General features: G+C 33.8%; 2 protein-coding genes across 4 annotated transcripts; both read left to right on the forward strand.

Annotated features, from left to right (window-relative positions):
* The first annotated feature begins 4,130 nt into the window (after window positions 1-4,130).
* Window positions 4,131-5,819, forward strand: LOC132614316 (uncharacterized protein At3g28850-like). Its single transcript, XM_060328727.1, has one exon. It carries the CDS (start codon window positions 4,439-4,441, stop codon window positions 5,579-5,581), a length of 1,143 nt encoding a protein of 380 aa, XP_060184710.1. The 5' UTR covers window positions 4,131-4,438; the 3' UTR covers window positions 5,582-5,819.
* A 3,217-nt stretch (window positions 5,820-9,036) lies between these two features.
* LOC132614414 (uncharacterized) lies at window positions 9,037-19,665 on the forward strand. Of its 3 annotated transcripts, XM_060328867.1 has the most exons (11): window positions 9,043-9,174; window positions 9,917-10,007; window positions 11,232-11,382; window positions 13,117-13,177; window positions 13,313-13,445; window positions 13,707-13,830; window positions 14,338-14,394; window positions 14,508-14,604; window positions 16,253-16,460; window positions 18,922-18,982; window positions 19,087-19,665. In XM_060328867.1, the coding sequence occupies exons 3-11, from the start codon at window positions 11,272-11,274 to the stop codon at window positions 19,150-19,152; spliced, it is 918 nt and encodes a 305-aa protein (XP_060184850.1). In that variant the 5' UTR covers window positions 9,043-9,174; window positions 9,917-10,007; window positions 11,232-11,271; the 3' UTR covers window positions 19,153-19,665. The 3 variants fall into 3 exon arrangements, with proteins under 3 accessions (XP_060184848.1, XP_060184850.1, XP_060184849.1); XM_060328865.1 differs by lacking the exon at window positions 9,917-10,007 and having other exon boundaries at window positions 9,037-9,174; XM_060328866.1 differs by lacking the exons at window positions 9,043-9,174; window positions 9,917-10,007 and adding an exon at window positions 10,534-10,736.
* The last annotated feature ends 342 nt before the right edge of the window (window positions 19,666-20,007 follow it).

Genomic DNA, 20,007 nt, shown 5'->3' on the forward strand with positions numbered 1-20,007 from the left:
AGCATAAGTGAGAATTTTGTGACATTTTCAAATAATAAAAAGGACATCAGAATGCAAAGTACCGGAACTTCCAAACTTTAGTGAAAATTGCTAAGCACCCACAATACTCAAACACACATGCATACAGATTATCACATACAACATTAAGCACCGACTAAAGAAGCTAAAACGTAGAATGAAACACAAAGTACGAGAAGTAACCATTTATCCATAAACCAACCTTTCAAGATTGTTAATCCTAGATCACTTTTTTCAAAGATAACACACTGCATAGCAGTACCTTCCTGTTAAACACATATAATAGAGTCACTTATCTTTGTAGTTCATAAAAATAGTAGATAAAAGTGACATGAAAAGTAGAAGATGTTTAAATACAAATGCAGGTTTCAACACTCACCAAGAATCCCATATGCGCAAGGTAGTCAGCCGGTCTTACATCCATGGATGCATCACAATCAAAGTTTACAGAAACTGGAGTATCCTTGATGTTGTTTGAGAAATAGGGGAACATGCTCAAGTCACCAAAGAGGTGTGTAAAGACCATTTAGGTACTTAATAACTACAATTAAACATTCATTGAAAACAAAACAAAGAACCTTGGGGAAACTCGATAGCACGACATTTTCCCTGATTTAATTGAGCTGACTGAACGTGAAAAAGCGACAATTATCTGCAGATGAATAAGTTGAAAGAAAAGTCAAGAGAATTGGTAAATTAACTAGACTTCCTTGCACATGTAGATAGCCTTTAATATAATGAACTAAAAGAAAAATTGGAATCGACTTTGTCTCCACAATAAAAAATTTGTAATTAGCTGACTTTCCTTGTCACATATAGATAGCTTTTCTATCTCCATTTTTACTCAATAATACTGTATTTTGAATATTTCGTGTTGCTCTAGGATATCTTTGTGAACCAAATACATTTTTAGGGTTTAGACATTTTTTTTGTGGATTCAGAATTTTAATTATTACATTTTCTTGACTATTATATATATTGATTGCTCTATAATTGTTTGCTTAACTATGTTGTTAATATTTGTAATTACTTGATTACCAATTAAATTGCTAAAGTAATTTAAGTTTACCAGGAAGGGAGAACTTAATTTTAAAACCTGAACTGGATAACGATTAGTACAGGCTAATTAGAATCCCCACCAGAAATGATGACAGTTAGCTTGTGAGATAGGAATATCACCACTGACCATATACATTCATAATAGGATTGGCATTCAAAGCCTTCTTTCTAGGTTATACTAACATGTTAATAGGAAAATATAATAAGTTCCCTTGACATGGAAATATGTTTGTGGATATTAATTTGAGAATCCTAGAACAAATAATGAGAAGAACACTTACAGCACTGATAACTGGTTCATAAGCTTATACGGCAAAAGAAAGTAAAGTTGTACCAAAATTAACAATAATTCCTCGATCACTAGAGGTCGCAAAAGCTGCTGGATCAACATGCAAAATTTGCCTATTGGTGGTAATACTCTACAGATATACATCGTAATGACCCCTACAAGAGTGGAGAAAAGAAAAATCTTAATCTAGAACAAAAAAGTTTATCATATGATAATTAAAAATATATGTACTTTGATGGAACAAGGGGACTGTAGACCATGCTTGGATTCAAAATCTCATCAAGAACCATTATACCTCCACCCATTGCCCTCTGCTTTCAAACAATGTGAAAACACTTTCGGAGAAATTTCACGTGAAGAAAGTTGTGATATTATCAAAAGACCCAGTCGACGACCGACAGGTGCTGCACCTGTTTTGTTGTTGTCAGGCATGTGCGCCAAATAGCCCTTCTGGTAGCCATTATTTAGCTTTTCATGTCAATAATCGTTTCTGTATGGTTGTTATGAGACATGTAGTAGGAGTAATATTTATGGTCAATCAAAAAAAGAATTTGAACTTCGACTATACTTGAATTATCCTATGTTAAAAGTTTCAATCAGAATAGCACATTTTCTAGCAGAAATCCATAAGTTGGTAGCTTTTCTTTTTGAAAACTTTATAGTTACATTTATCTTTTAGTACGTTATATAGTTTTTTTATGGACAGATTGGGTCCTTCCTAAAAGAGGTTAGACTAAAAGGCTGGAAAGGTCCCTCAGTAGTATTATGACCGTTACCACAGCCCCTAAAGTCCTAACAAAGTCAAATAATCTTCGTCATGTTGTATACTTGACAGCAGGGAAAACACAATTTTTTTTACCTATTCGGAATCCACTATCCCGACTAATTTAGATTCACACTGCGTAAAGTCTATTTCAAGAAAAAATACTTTTTACTAGAAATTTTTCATTTTTAAACTCAAACCTGAAATATCTGATTAAGGCTGAAGTACTGTCAATTCCACCTCATTCGTTGGTGGTAATCGGTACGAAAGACACTATTGCTAATATGGGAATCCGTGATTTTTTTCGTTTGCTAAATATTTATATGCACCAAATTTAGTTGAGAGTGTTCTTCACTAATCGAGGTGAGTTAGTTTAAGTTTTTGTTTATCTTTCTTGATCACAAATCCTTAGGGTCTGTTTGGAAAGCCGCCTGGTAATTGGAATCGGTGTAATTACTAGGGTAGTAATTACACAACCAAATAATTACACAGTATTATAAGTAATTACAACGACCTATTTGTTTGTCATCACGTAATTACAAGCATACTTCTTACTCCTTAGTTGCACAAGTGTAATTAAACAGTTAGTTCAATTTAAAAAATTATATTTTGAAAAATATGTGCCTTTATAAATGATATTAAATTATGTATTTAATAACATGTTATTTCTTGAAAATATATTAATTAATAATCATATATTTGTGGCTAATATTGTTAAAAATAATTGATATATATGTTTTTCAAATTAATCATATTTTAATTTTAATTAAGTATAAAAATTAAATTAGACTTTTTTTAGAACATCATGGATTTGATGTTTCACAAAAAAAACTTAATATTTATAAATATAATGCCATAACACTATTCAAATGGTTGATAAAAATAATCTATAAAATGTAGGTGAAAAATAAACAACATTCAATTTGAAATAACAAGTCAATAGTACTAAAGCAAATAAATTAAAATAAAAAATATAACCTAAATTCAAAATCCAAAAAAAAAAAAAAAACATAGTATTATTATGTCAAATTTCAACATTATATATAAGTAATTTCCAACGTAACTTAAGTAAATATAATTTAAAAGAAAGAGAAAATATCTATAACCTCATTCACTAATCACTACAAAATTCTACTTTAATAACATCAGTCATTAGATGCCAAGTTTGTTAATGGCTCATTCTTTCTAATACTAAGAGGTGTAGCTTCAAAAAATTAGAATAATAATACAGTTATGCTAAATTAATAAAATAAAATAAAATAGACAAGCAATTCAAGTAAGGTTAGGAGTGAGGAAAAAAAGAAATCAAATATAAATAATATAAAAGGAAAATATATTTAAAAAATAATAATTAAAAAGTTAAAATAATATAAATATAAATAAATATAAAAAGAAAAGAAATTAAAATAAAAGAAAAAAGAAAAAAGAAAAAAAAAAACTAAAAAGTAACCTTGTAATTACAAGGTGTAATTACACCCAATTCTCAACTCCCCCTTGAAAATTGGAGAGTGTAATTACACCCTCTCAATTACACTCAATTCCCACCTAACCAAGTAACAAACATGCGAAACTGTGTAATTACACCAAATTCCAATTACATGGGTGGCTTTCCAAACAGGACCTTAATATGGATTTTGAATTGCTTTATTCTAGTATACAAATTGTCTTTTCAAATGTTTTTCAGTAATAATATGCGATGTAACTGTTTGTACACATAGGTGTCGTTTGGTTGGAGAACAATTTATCCCATGATTAGTTATTCGGGGATTGTTATCCCACCTTCCTACAATTCGAGATAACTAATCTCGGGATTAGTTATATCGCAATTTTTCCCAACCAAATGTGGGATAAACTCATTTCAAATTCAATATCGAAATTAATTATCCCTTATCCCTCCTTCCAAATTAGCCCACAAAGTATAACACAAAAAAGCACATGTTCGTGTAAATTATTTACCATAGGGGACTAGATACTATAAGGGTGAGTATAATTTGCTACCATATACCCTAAATCAGGATAATAATTCCACACCCCAACAAATAATATTCAAATTTAAAAAGTACAACCCAACAGTTTCTAGCCGTTAAGAACCATAACATCATCTTTCTCCTCTTTACCCTTTACCCATCAAGACAACAATTTTACTTACTAAAAATCCAAGATTTTTGGTACCCAATTTCTCTCATTGATATTAAATTTTGAATCTTTTTCCAAACCCCATTTCAGAATCTGCAAATCTTGACTCTTTTTCCAAACCCCATTTTCAGAATTTGAAAATCTGAAATAAATTTGTTGAGAATTTCAAGAAAATGAAGACCATGAAAGGGAAACTACTCAAGAAACTGAAGACAATCAAAACAATTGGGTATTTGAAACCAGAAAGAATCCTTCATTCAAATGCATCAGATGGGTATATTCAGTATACTTCACCACCAAAATCAACAAATTCTCAGTTTCGTTGTCAATCTCCATTAACACCTATCCAACTCCATGAAGATCCCAAAAAGAATGTTGTACAAGATCAAGAAGCAGAGATTATTGATGTTTCTGAGCTAATGAAAGACCTCGAAGATCAAGAAATGGAGGTTGAAGAAGACGAAATCGACGATAAAGAGAACATAAGGCCTGTTACAAATGTGAAAAAGTCTCAACCTTTGAGAGAAAATGTTGAGAATTGTAGCCCATTGAAGCCAAAAAAAGAGAGTTTTGATGGGAATTCTTTTACCCCTTTATTAGACTTTGATGTGTTGAATTTTAGGCGGCCTGATTTGGATTCGGGTACACTTTTTGATCCAAATCTTCTTGCTGCATTTGAGGAAGCAGTCATGGTTGTTAAAGCTCAAGAAGCAGAGAGAAAAGCCAAGATTGAGGAAAAGATTTTCAAACCACTAGAAGAAAGAAAAGAAGAAGAAGATGATGAAGAAAAGGAACCGCCTTTAAAAACTCGAAAAATCGAGGAAACTATAGACCCCTTATTGGAGTTTGAAGAAAAGTGTCCACCAGGAGGATGTGATTCAGTGATTCTGTACACAACAGGTCTTAGAGGGATACGAAAAACGTTCGAGGACTGTCATAGTATTCGGTTTCTGTTAGAGAATTTTCGTGTTATGTTCTTTGAGAGGGATATTTCGATGCATTCTGAGTTTAAGGAAGAGTTATGGAGAATTATGGATGGGAAAGTGGTGCCACCAAGGTTGTTTATTAAAGGAAGATATATTGGTGGAGCTGAAGAAGTAGTGACATTGCATGAACAAGGGAAGTTTAGGCCACTTCTAGAAGGAATTCCTATTGATAATTTTCAATGTCCATGTGAAGGGTGTGCTGGAATGAGGTTTATTATGTGTTTCAAATGCAATGGCAGCCAGAAAATTGTTGTTGAAGATGAGGTTGAGTCAATGAAATGCCCTGAATGTAATGAGAATGGATTGATTGTATGCCCTTACTGCTGTTGAAATAATACAATTGATTACAACAACATACTCAGTGTGACCCATGGGGTCTGGGAAAGGTAGGGTTGGGGGATGCTTAGACCTTACCCCTGTCTTTGAGAGGTCATTTCCGATAGACCCTCGGCTCAAGAAAAGCGTTTTTAAATAATTCAATTGATTGTTTGTTCTTTTGTATTCCTCATATTTGAGGGTGTAACATTCTTTTTGTCTCTGTGTTTGAGTTCAAATCCTATTCCCATTACATCTTGATCTTGTGGTAGAAAGACTATACCATCTGCAAATATGGAAAGATATTGTCAAGTTTCTTGACTGTTAGGTGTTTGGAATGAAAGATTGGGGGAGCTTATTCATTACTTGTATAATAGATTGTGATAACAATTTTTTAAATGTAAGCTGTGAAACCAAATCTGTTGGTCTTTTTTTATTTGGGAAACTAGTCTTTTGCTTGAGTTTAAGTTCTATACTCTGTCGGTGTAAGAAATATTTACACATTCAAATCACCTATAAGGTAACTAGAGGTAAATTTCAATGATAAAGCATTTTCTATTAGAAGGGTAATTATAATTGTCCAATAGTTCCCAAGAAAAACTTGCTCTTTACCAGTACTACAAAAGGCAAGGAGCTATAGAAGTCTGCATATTTGTGGGCAGAATCTAGTAAAATTTACCACACAGTTATTCGGTACCTGTGCCGGTGGAAGTTACTGGTGTCCTGTGACATTAGTCGATGTGAGTGCAAATTGTTCTGAACATCACAATTATAAAACAAAAACTAGTGAAATTTACCAACTATGATAATTCATCAGTGCTTGTTTGTTTTTCTTTGGTGCTGTTAGAGAAGGACCACATGTTTAGCTTTATAATTTACATAGCGCCAAAAGAGAAAGATTGAACGTTAATACCTTTTACAGCAAAAGTTTGAATATTTCTTGTAAATATAAAAGAGAAAGGTACTCATTTCATGATTGATGCTATAAACTTTTCACTTCTACCAAGTCTTGACCATAAACGTTGGATTACACCCCTTTTTTTTCAATTAAATTATAATATATAACCAAAATTAAACTTTTTGAACCATCTTGATTTCTTTTCAGTTTTGTTTTGATTCGGTTAATTAGCAGGCACATTATTTCTAGGTTGTTAAATTAGAACACTGATGTTGCTTAACTTTTCATTTGTAACATAAAATCGCAAAACTTGAATAATAGCATAAAAGAATGCAATTCTCATATAAACCATTAATGAAATGAGCAACATTAACTTTCAAAATATACTTTACATTCAGAAGACTTTTTATGATTCTTGTAGGTGGGTAATGCATGTAGCATTATTTTATGTGAGATAGGATGTGTAATAAAAAAAAGGAAAAATTTCAGAAATATACAAGTTGGTCTTTTACATTCCCAAAATTTACATTACAAAAGATAGTCCAAAATATACAAACATATGCATACACTTATATCAACATATACAAACATATAAGAAGGCAGAGAGTGAGAGAGAGAGAAAAGTTTGGATCTTTTTTGTAAAAATTAAAAAAAGGGTCAATTTTGATAGCATTGTTACCCCAATTAACATACAGTATAATTTTCTCATAAAAAATACGTGTATTAATAATACACAAATTAAAGTATTTAAAGACGAAAATATCCTTCAAGTAAGAATTTTGTGCATGACAAACCCTTTGTTATTTTATTGCATAACAATCCCTAATTAATCACTTCATAACAATTCCTTCATTATTATTCACCTCACAAAATATTCTCTATATCATAATCTCCACATAATTAGTTTATGAACCAAATGACCTCTTAAGACTTAAGGGCTCATTACGTTTAGTGTATAAGATAGTACTAATACTTGTCTTAAATTCAACATTAGTAATCCCTGTTTGCTTTTTTTTTTTTTTTTTTTGAATTATCTCATATATAACATATGCGTAAATATGTACAAATGTGTGTATTATTTTACGTAGGACATAATGCGGAATAAGAATGTGATTATTAGCAATACATTTGATTAAAATACTAAAATGACAAAATTAACCCTCACAATAGTAAACAAACTTTTCTTTTGTCTACAAAGTAAATAAATATTTTAAGTTATACATTTTATACTAAGTTTTTTAATATATCGAATCAAACATTTAATAAGATATAATTCGTACCTTATAATTCTTGCATTAAAATCCCTACACTACTAATGCCTATATTGCTAATCCTGCACAACTTGTCCCTAAATTAAACGATCCCTAAATATATATAAAAAATGAGAGGTTCATAAAATGTTTGAAAATATAGGAGTCATGTGTACTAACGAAAACCTCGAGGGAGGTTTGTGAAATAGTCCTAAGCTATGCAAAGTACGATTCTTACCAAAATCTTTCCTTTCTATTTTCCGTTATGATTTCTTTTTTGATTTTCCATTGTGCATCGAGTATTTATATTGGACCCAATTAAATTCAAATTTGCCTCGAAAAGTCTCACATTAAGAGCCTGTTTGGATTGGCTTATAAGTTGCCTATAAACTGTTTTCAGCTTTTTTGAGTGTTTGACTGATCAGCTTAAAGTCATTTTGTGCTTAAAATAAACCCAAAAAATTAATTGGGCCCGTTTGACTTAGCTTATCTAAAGCAGCTCATAAGCTGAAAACAGCTTATAAGCTAAAAAAAAATAAGTTAGACTACCCAACTTATTTTTTTTTGGCTTATAAGCTGTTTCCAGCTTATAAACTGCTTTTTTTAAGCCCATCCAAACAGGCTCTAAAGTAAGGGCTTCCTACGAAAAGCGGTTTCACACCCAAGACAAAAACTCAAGACCTCTAATCAATGATGGAGAAATACTTACCAACTATCGCTTCTGACTCCACCAAAACCCTTGTTGCTTAGTTTATAAATTTTTCAATCCTCCAAAAATATAACACTCATGTCATTTCAATTTATGTAACACTCTTTTCTTTTTCGTCAATCTAAAAACGAATGATACATTTTTATATTTAGTACTCCCCCCCGTTCACTTTTACTTGTCCGCTATGATCTTTGCACACCCCTTAAGAAATAATAAATGAAGTGCTTAATTTACCATGATGTCCATATTAATTGGTGTATATTTTTAATGAATTTGAAAGATGATTTGAAATTAGTAATTAATACTATGGTAAAACTGGAAAAAAGTAATTATCTTTTCTTGATATGTTAAAGAGTGACAAGTAAAAGTGAAAATCTATTTTTAAAACACTGGACAAGTAAAAGTGAATTATAGTAATAATTTAACTTTAAACTTCTCATTTTACTCTTTATAAGATGATTTATAAGCACACAAATATCTATAATTTGTTTTTAATAATAAATTTTGAAAATCTTCATTTCATTCTTAAATTAGGGAGTACTAATTAACAAAAATGATGAAAAAAGAGTGGCATAAAAGTGATTCTAAAAAACTAATACTAGTCTAGAACTATTACAGAGTGAACATTTCAGCCACTCCTTTTTTTCTCTATGGGTTATCGGCTTCATCATTATAATCACATTCTTCCCATTTCTAGGACCTCCTTTCCCAACCCTTTTCATAGCCTTTTCTCCTTTAGCTTCAACCCCAGGTGAGTAATTATTTTTTCACATACCCACAGGGGAGGATTTAGAGGGTGTTCGGCAAAAATTACATTGTATATATACGGTAGATTTTCGGTATTTATGTTGTATATATAAACTTTTGAATACCCTAAACAAATGCAAAAGGTTAGGTCAGCAGTCTAGGGTGTTTAAAATTGTCACTAGCATCTTAGGTTTGATTCCCAGGGACAACATTATTTTTTATATTTAGATTTTGTTATTTTTTCGTAACCCAAATGAAAATGCTAAATTCACCACTGTATACACATACCCCTAATGCTATCACTAAAATAAAAACATAATACGAATTACAATACATTTGTCTGTTTTATCACTTCCTAAATGCATGTACTCCCTCCGTCCCAATTTATGTGATACAGTTCGAATTTCGAGAGTCAAACCTTTTTTATGTTTATCGTGATTCGGACATACAATTTATAAGTTTCTTGAAAAATAATTTACATATGTAGAAACTACTGCTATAACTCACAATAATTAACAACTTGGGCATACGAATAAATTGCGGTCAAATATTTTCTTGTTTGACTCTTGAAATCCGAACTGTATCACATAAATTGAAACGGAGGGAGTAACCATTTTTTCCTTGAGTTTTTTGGGTTAAATAATTTGATGAAGGGAATATATACATGCATTAATCATTACTAAGGTTAAGTGATTTATTGGTTTGATGCAAACATCCGGTGCTAGTAAGTTTTTAGCATTTGGCAGGTATGTTAAAGAAATTTGAACTCAAGCTCAAGGGCAAATTATGTATCCTGGCTTAATCAGGGGCGGATCTACAGCCCAATGAGGGTGTTCGGTAAAAAATTACAATGTCTATATAGGATAAATTTTTTGTGTTTATGTACATATATATATATATATATACTTTTAAATACCCTAAACAAATGCAAAACGTTAACTCAAGTAGTCCAGGGTGTTCAAAATTGTCTCTAGCATCCTAAGTTTAATTCCAGGAACAACATTATTTAGCTTTTATTGTTTTTTTCGAAACCTCTGAGTAAAAATCTTGAATCCACCGTGAGCTTAATCATAACAATTTTTATATTACTATTCAACGCAGAACAATCCCTTTTTTATTATTCACCACATAAACGTTCTTTGCATCGTAGTCTCCCCATATCTAGCATATGCATCAAATGGCTTAAGGGTTCGTTTCGTTTAGTGTACAAGGCAGTAAAATACTTGTATTATATTCAACATTAGCTGATTTTTTTTTGGATATCCTCATAAATAATAAATTCAACTATAGGTATTTGTGTAAAATCCCTTTCTTATTTTCCAATCCTCCAAAAACATACTAGTACTACAGTAATTGACAAAAATCGTGAAAAAAGAGTGGAATAAAAGTGGTTCTACAAAACTAATGTACTACTAGCCTACAACTGTTAACAGAGTGAACATTTCAGTCACTCCTTTTTTTCTCTATGGGTTATCGACTTCATCATTATAATCACATTCTCCCCATTTATAGGACCTCCTTTACCAACCCTTTTCCTCCCCTTTTCTCTTTACCCTTCAATCCCAGGTGAGTAAAGTTTTTCACATACACATACCCTAATGTTATCACCACAATAAAACACACGAATTACAATACATTTGTCGGTTTTATCACTTCCTAAATGCATGTACTCCTTCTATCCCAATTTACATGACACAATTCAAATTTCAATAGTCAAATTCTTTTATTTTGACCGTGATTCGGACATACAAGAACTACTACTATAACTCACCATAGTTAGCAACTTGGACATACAATAAATATTTTTTTATTTGACTCTCGAAATTTAAATTATATCACATAAATTGGGACAGAAGGAGTAACCAGTGGCGAAGCGGGATTTTAATAAAGGGCGTTCAAAAATATAAAAAAGAAGACCGACCGTCTACTGTATATACATAAAAAAATAAAAATAAAAAAAATCGCCATATGTATACAGTTAGGATGAACCCTGGGAATAACCAGTTTTTCTTGAGCTTTTTCGGGTTTAATTGATTACCCATTTTGTGTATGTGTGTGTAGAGTGTGGTGTTGCAGTCAAAGCGGTAAAAATCAGGCAAAAATGGAGCAAGTAGTTGTGAATCGATCAGAGTCACAAGTTGTAGTGGATAATACTAATTTGTTGCAAAAGAAAATATCTGCAATTCGACAAGCCGGTCCTACAAAGCTCCAGGTTTTCTTATATTGTTCTGTTTTTGTGTTTTGTTTGGGTGATGAATTATATTGAGAGCAATGCAAAGTTATGCGCTACATGTGTTTGTTCATATGACTTATTTGGTTGAATTTCTAATTTCTAGAGTATATGTAATTATCCCCTCAAGGGTGGCTCATTGGTTGAGCAGGAGCTTTCATAATGGAGGTCTCAGGTTCGAAACCCCCTGCTTACGGCAGCAGGAGATTTTCCTTCTGGGTCAAGCTTGTCGCACGGGGCTAGCCTAGTGCAGGTTATCTCTCCTGTGTGGTTTGCGAGCTATTACATAGGATCTGGGTTTACCACAAGATTTAAAAGTCTTCCTTACTTTCTTAAACTCTGTGCTAAGTCAAACTAAGACAAACAAATTCAAACGGAGGGACTATTATATTTTGCGCGGGGAATGATGAGTTTTGAGTTGAAGACATTGTTGTATTGCTTGTTAAATAACTTATTGTTTTCATGGTTAAAGCTTCATTCTTTATCTTGTGTGTGATGATGAAGTAGCTTTAACATTCTCCTGCTTCTTGGCTACGATGTTAAATTTGCGATTAGTAAAACTTGTAAGTGGCTAATTGAGCCTGTACTGACATATATTAAGCTACGGATCCTTATGGAAACTACAATGAAAGTGGTTAGCTTTACCAATCTCAATTGCAATCGCTGAGTATTGCAGATGAACATGGTCTAATCTATGAACTGAGTAAGTAATCGAAGAGGAGAAGAAGAGAAATGTGAGGTCCAAGTCTGAAAATGCAGAATTGAAAATATCTTCTCATAGCTTTGTAATTACATGTATGGTGTATCTATATACATCACCAACCTACTACAACTCCAAGAGAGATGAGCTGTCACCTAGACAACAACATACCCAGTCTAACTAATTACAGTTAACTTCAACTAACTGACTGTTAGCACTACAACAACAACATACCCAGTGTAATCCCACAAATGGGGTCTGGGGAGGTAGAGTGTATGCAGACCTTACCCTTACCATAGGTAGAGAGGCTGTTTCCGACAGACCCTCGGCTCAGAGAAAAGCAAATCAAAGCAGACCGGAAAAGGAAATAGTAAAAGTAAAGAAGCAATGACAAAATACAAACTAAAGCATGACAAAGCAGTCAGGAAAGAAGCAACGATAAAACTACCACAAAATCATACGACAGTCAAAGTACAAGACATACCAGATAATAACAGAAATCAAAGAAGAAGAAGCTACAAGAAAGATACAAAGTGTGGCAACGCTCAACTACCTACTACCCTTCTACTCTGATCCGTGTCCTCCACAACCTCCTATCTACGATCGTGTTCTCGGTGAGCTGAAACTACGCCATGTCCTGTCTATTCACCTCTCCCCAATACTTCTTCGGCCTACCTCTGCCTTCCTGAAACCATCCATAGCCAACCTCTCACACCTACGCACAGGGGCATCCGTACGTCTCCTCTTCACATGTCCAAACCACCTCAGCCGCGCTTCCCGCATCTTGTCCTCTTCACATATCACAACTGACTGTTGGCACTAACTAAATCAGCTGTCCAATAACTAACACCTCAAGGAACAGCTGTATGACCTATTTCCAGAACTATTGGCATCTATTACTGTAAAGTACTTGTCTTAGCTACAGTCTCAAACATGTTCACACACATGCCCATGCTTATTTCATGTTGTTCTAATTGTTTTTTCCTTTTACTTGCTGAATTGTTTCAACATAATAGGTAATTGCAGATTTTGATGCCACATTGACAAAATACTGGATCGATGGTTGTCGAGGCCAAAGTAGGTTATCCACTTCATACAACATTATCCTATTACGATAGCTTGTCTGGAACAGACTGCTATTCAATAGAATACAATTTGATATATGTTTCTTAGTTCCAAGTGAATGACTTGTCAAAAAAACAAATTTTGTAGGCAGTCACAACCTTTTACAGCAGGAGGATCCTGAGTTCAATGACAGGAGGCAGAAGTTATTCGATTATTATCATCCCTTAGAATTTGATCCGGCTATTCCCCTTGATGAGAAAACCAAGCTCATGGAAGAGTGGTACGTGTTATGAATTTTTACTGATAGGCCTAGAATTGGGTCCAGACTCGTGTGATATATTGAATTTTGAGTTTTTGACAAGTGAAATACATAATATGAAGTTTCAAGGATAATATTTATATTCTTGGAGATTGTAAGAGTAGTAGTATATCCAGCTCCCTTAGTATCAGCAAATGGAGACCATCATCGGATTGGTGAATTTTAAAGAGATTGTAGTACCGTGGCCTGTGTGTTGATTAATGTCTAACTTATTTTCTTCAGGTGGGGAAAAACCCATGCTCTTCTCATTGAAGGAGGCCTTACATACAATGCAATTCAAAATTCCGTGACTAAAGCCGCAATTGCATTCAGGGATGGTGTAACTGAACTCTTTGAACTTTTGGAGGTACAATATAACCACTATCAGCTGTTGTTTTCTGAGACATCTTGGGATGATGTTGATGAAGGACAATGAGACAAATATGATCCATTGGCATTTTCTCGTGTCATCTAAAATATCTATTGGAAAGAAATTTGATGGTATTAGTTTAGCGAAGAGCTAGAGCCTAGAGTATAAATAATAGGGCCATTCTGAGCATTTAAGAACCTTAGAGGACATGCCTTGATTATTTTCTTTTCTTCTGTTTTTGTTTTTGTTTATTTGACCTTTGAAACTCCTAGAATGTCAGGCTCAACCATAGCTGAAATCTTGTTTTAGAGAAAGTGAAATTGAACAATTACATTACAAAAAATGATGCTTTGGATTACATTTTCTGTAGTTGCAAAATTCATGCTAATGCCGAAGTTATTAGTCAAATTATCCCAGAATAGTTCTTTTCAGAAGAATTTCCTTTTAACCTTATACGATTTCATGTACTGCTTTGGTAATGAGTTGGCACTGTTTGATATGCAGGAAAAAGGTGTTCCTGTTCTTATATTCTCTGCAGGTTTAGCTGACATAATAGAGGAGGTTAGTTCTTAAGGATTGTCAGTGGTCTTGATGCATAATAGGTGTACGCGATCCTGTTATGTTTGTCCACTTTGGCTTTAGATATGATGTCTCTCATCTTCTTGATTTGCCAGGTGCTGAAGCAGAAACTTCATAGATCTTTCAAGAATGTTAGAATTGTCTCCAACAGGATGGTGTTTGACGAAAATGGTCACCTGCAGTTATTTAAAGGTATCACCTATCCCCATTTAGAGGTGCTTTTACTTACTTAAAAAGTGCTCGAAGCAGTTTCTGCTGATACTTGGTTCATTATGTGTAAATCTGCATAGCCTACCAACTTTTAGCCATTCCTCTAAAGTTTGGGAATTGCCTACTGGCTGTAAGTGGAAGCTTCAATGGAGGTATAGTTTGCTATAATTATGCCTCCGTGCAAGAACAAGTCGATAAAGAGTTTTAATTTCATATACACTGACAATATAAAGAGCTTAAACTAAAAGGGTAATAAAACAGCCAACCACAAGCTATTTTCTGTAATGTGGATTAGTAACTTAGAAAAAGGGTATCCTTGTTATTACAGATAAAGTCCAACATTTTTTTTTTTTGATAAGGTCAAGTTTAAAAGCGAAAGTCTAAAGTCATCAAGAAAAGCTAAAATCTAACATATCCACAAGATGTGTTGCAGAGATGTGAATGCTGAGATGGATGTGCGGTCATACAAGATTAGATAAGACTAAAAATGATCACATTCGCCAGAAGGTGCATGTAGCAGCACGCGTTGAAGATAAAATGAGAGAAGGTCGCTTGAGATAGTTCAGTCATGTCCTGCAATGACCTACATATTGACACGGTACGTAGGTACAGAATTATAGTGAGTGAAGGTGTTAAAAGAGGACGAGGTAACATAATATGGAAGGAAGTAATCTCAAAAGACCTAAGATTTCTTGGAATCAATACAGACTTAGCTAAAGATAGGACACAATCGAAGAAAAAGATAGATTTTAGTCCTGTTAATACGTTGATTTTGAACCAGTCCTTTTAGGAGTATTTTGACCTTATCATAGATTTATATGCCTCTAAAAATATAGAGAACTTTTACTATTGTCATTATTATTATTATTATTTAATTTGTTTTTCACTTTTTTTAAGCTGAAATGGAGAAACATGGTCAATGATGATTCACATATCCTCCTTTACTTGTTTGGGATTAAGGCATAGTTGTTGTTTGTTATTGTTGTTACTCTTTTTTGAGAAGGTGTTATTGTTGTTACTCTTGGTAGGGGGTAAGTGTTAGATTTAGAGAGCCACTAGTTTGAGAGAGCTCCTAATTTGCCTTAAAGGCCAAACCGCTTACCAAATATTGCAATGAAATGTGTCCAAATAGCAGAGGATTCTAATTAACGACCCCAAGTAGATTAGGACATTAAGCCATTAAGGCATTGTTGATTGACTGATTTGATTGATTGAAACAAACAAAGACGAGTTATTTTATGATTTTTTGAGTTTTAACTTTTTCGACATAAAAGGACTAAATAAATACGATTTGGCCCTCCATATATTTGAACATTCATAAGGGTAACGTAAGTGTGGAAATCTAATACATGAAATCACCTGAACACTAAAGGACTATATAATTAGGACTTCTGTATGTAGTATAGGTTAGTTTAGGAGTGGAGTCCAAGCCCTGTAACGAAGTGATTAATATCTGATCATTGGTTGAACATCTTGATCCTAGTACTTACTGCTAGATACTGAGCTTTTAGACATATTCGGTCTATACTGGAACATGGAGGCTTACAAGCAAATTTCACGGATTTTTCTTGTATTGTTGGTCATTTACATCTTTGTTTCTAGAATTAAGAACGCTAACTGATACCTACAGGTAAGACAATCCATGTACTCAACAAGAATGAGCATGCACTTGACATGGCTGCACCACTTCATGATCACTGCGATAACGTGAACGGACTGGGTGATGAGAAATCTGAATTGAAGAAGAGAACTAATGTGCTACTTCTTGGTGACCACATTGGAGATTTGGGAATGTCTGACGGCTTAGACTATGAAACAAGAATATCCGTAGGTTTTCTGTAAGTGTCTCATCATGTCTCCTTATTCATCAAATTCAAACCAAACTGAGGTATCAGAGAACACGACACGGCTTATAGAATGAAGACATATTTGTTTTGCTTCATCTCACCTCAAGTTGGTGCAAGCTAAATGGATTGTAATTATAATTGTTGAAACCCGATAGTTAGAGAAATTAGGTAAGCACATCCCATAATTGAAGTAGGAATGGTGTTCCACTATCAATTGGATTTGAAATATTTTTCAGTCATAAGGCTTTGAGATTTTCCAAGAAAAGTTTCCAAATTTAGATTTTTGTTCAAAATTTCCAAGTCATTAATATTAAGATGAAATGAGTTGATATCGATGACATACATAGCTTTATTCCAACTACAAACATTTAGCCTAACTCTTACGGATTGACAAGTCCTAAAAGCTGAAGTAAAGGAACTTGCGACCGCACGAAATACACTGGTGAGCATCAATTCTCTCTCAACACACTTTTTTATCCTCTGAAATCTTGAAAAGTTCTAGTTAGATGGTCGACAACTCCTTGTCCTACGAAACATAATTCAATGGTAAAGAAAGGACTTACCCCATTGCATGTAGTGCCCTCCCTAACTAGTCTGGGGTAGGGAGAGAGGGGGGTATATAGTACCAAGCCTTCCCCTTGCTTTTTTACGAAGAGATAGTTTCTACTCTCGTGGCTTACAAGCTACAAAAGGAGCAATTTTACTGTTGTTCAAAGGCTCGCCTTCAATTATAAATTCGATTTTATCAGACCACAAAGTAGTAATTTGCAACTAATTACTTTTTGTTATATCCAAATTTGAAACTTGATGGATAGCCCCTCTACCCTTCTCCACTGAAATACCAGACTTGATGCACAACGGGATTCAAACTTGTAACTTGCGCCTAACACACATCCCATGATGTACTACCATCACGAACCAAATCTCCGGGGACAATTTGCAACAGATTACTTTTTTCAGTAATACTTATTAGATTGCCATAAGATATGAAGATATGTGTAATAGTAGGAGTGAAGGTGGGTACCAAAGTAGTCGTTGGTAGGGTGAGGATAGCAAGAGTGGATTGGAGTGACTAGTTTTGCCTAATCTATTGTGAATTGATAGAATACCCCTTCACAAGAAAAGAACAATATCAAATTATTTATCGATGTTAGTCTTTCTAATTCAATGTCCAGCAGAATCTTCTTCTTCGTCCCTTTTTTTTTTTTTTTTTTTTTGAGATGGTAAACTCCACAGTCAAAACCTATTAGCCAACAGTGCCTTTTATTCAACCTTGCTCTCTTGGTGACTCAAACCCCCAACCTGATGGCTGGGGGTGGAGGATAATTGCCTCTAGGCTAAACACTCCCTTATTTTCGACAGGTAGTAGTTTTGCAAAATATGACTTCTTAACTAAACCGTCCTTTTTCATGCATATCCATTTTTAAATCATCTTGGTGTTGAAGAAATATATGGTAACAGGTGAATTGAGATGTTGTAGCCTAAACACTACTCATATAAAGCTTTCAGTGGCTGCTTTTCAACGTGCAGCTTGGATCCATATCATAAGCTCCTATGTTGTTCCAGCTTTCTTTAGGATTCAACCCTTGACAGGCTAACCTACTTTTCTTCTCCTTTTCAAGTTGTGATGTTGTAGTCAAGTGTGGAAGAGGTCTTCAGCCTAATATAGGCTTCATAATCATACCTCATATTTTAACTTTTTCATAGGTCAATAAGCTTCCAATATAATACTTTTCACTCTTTTGGAAACATGAGAAAATTGTTAAATTGTGGATTTCGTAGAGTTTGAGATTATTAGGAGGTTGTTCACTGATTGACTGCTGAAGTTTGAATAGATATACCTTCTCAGAATCTTTGACTTAATGGTTTGACAACATATTTTCTTACATCAAGAACTTCCAGATTTTTGCATTAAAACATTTTGTAACATTGTTTCTTCTTTTTCACTCAAAAATAAAAAAAAATAAACAGCAATTCATATGGGACTTTTGGTTTGGCTATGCTTTTCAACTTATTTGCAACTTCATTTAGGACATGTGATAGAAAGTGCACTGAACTGACCTCCATGTCATTAAGGGTAAAACGAAACAACTGCAGACATGTTTCAGTTAACTTGTTATTGGGTTAACTTTACAGATCCTCAATATGTTATCTTTTCCTGATAAATGCTTTTGACAAACACAAATGGTGAAAGCCCCTCTTTTTGCATAGAGATTTCTCTACTTCCATTAGGGAAGTCATTTTCCTCATTTTTAAGGAGCTTGTTTTTCCTTGAGAAAATGTTTTCCAAAACATTTTGACCAATCAAACATGGGAATATCGGTAGAAAATGTTCTCCATCATAGCAAAGACACCCTTAATGTCTAATTATCCTGCTTTTATCTAAGACCAAGCAGGATATTCTGACAGATATTAATATGTATAGTCGCTGAACTTAAAGTGATTGTTGCAGGAATGACAGAGTGGAAAATTCTCTAGAAAGCTACCGAAAAGCTTTTGACATTCTCTATCTGGTAAGAATTTCTTTGATAAACTTTTAGTTTGATTCATTCACCTACTCTAGATTGCTTGTCATTTGCCTTGTCCTGTGTCCTCTCATCTTTTTGTTAAATTGTAGAATGATGCATCCATGCACGGAGTAGTCAAGCTTGCCTCTCATCTCTGTTCAACAGAAAGCGATTGAATTGCATGCGTTGCTCCTCGCAACACTGTTTCCCTTTCTTGGATTGACAAACAGCACAAATGACCTCTATTTCCTTACATTCTTATAAGGAATCGTGTCAAGAAAATCTCCATTCAACATCCACAGCAACACTCCTAATATCGACAGCTTCTCAACATTTGTTGTTACCATCGTGCACTACCCTAAATCTAGGCATGTTTACAGGCTTCACATGCAGAGAATGGAGTGAAATCTCCGCTTTAAAGAACACTGGTTTACCTCAGGAAATAATTTATTTGGGAACTCGTCGTATTGCTCCATAGCTGATAATGTAGCTTATTGCAATTCACAATGAAGTGGTCATTCCTTTTATAAGGATTGTTAGAACCTTTTTCGCAACATTTAGAGACCACCTATCTTACAAGGTAATATTGATACCTCTAAGCTGCTGTGAGGACCAGTGTATCTAGTATAATTCTTATCTGCCATTTTATTCCTTGAATGAGTATGAATGCGTAACTCCGCTCTCCCTCCCATTTACTCGTTTATTGTTTTTGTTTCTGTGTGAATTTATCTTCCATAAAATATTCAGGTTAAGTTAGACACTTTATTTAGCATTTCATTGTTAGAGCAATGAGATGCAAGGGGACTACCCTTGGCAGATGATATGAGTTTGATGGTCCAAATAACAAATGTTAGTTCCTGGTTGTTAAAAATTGGCGAGACGTGCTCTTTAGACCCAATTCATCCTAACAGTCCGTCTCATTATCAGTATCAAAATGTATGGCTGAAGTTCGACTAATTCAAAGTCACGCTGCATAGGCCCAGTAGGGGAGATAAAGTGCTTCCGACAAAGAGTTTCTTTAGAAAAAAAAA

Source organism: Lycium barbarum, chromosome 10 (assembly GCF_019175385.1).
Source record: "Lycium barbarum isolate Lr01 chromosome 10, ASM1917538v2, whole genome shotgun sequence".
NCBI classification, from domain to species: domain Eukaryota; kingdom Viridiplantae; phylum Streptophyta; class Magnoliopsida; order Solanales; family Solanaceae; genus Lycium; species Lycium barbarum.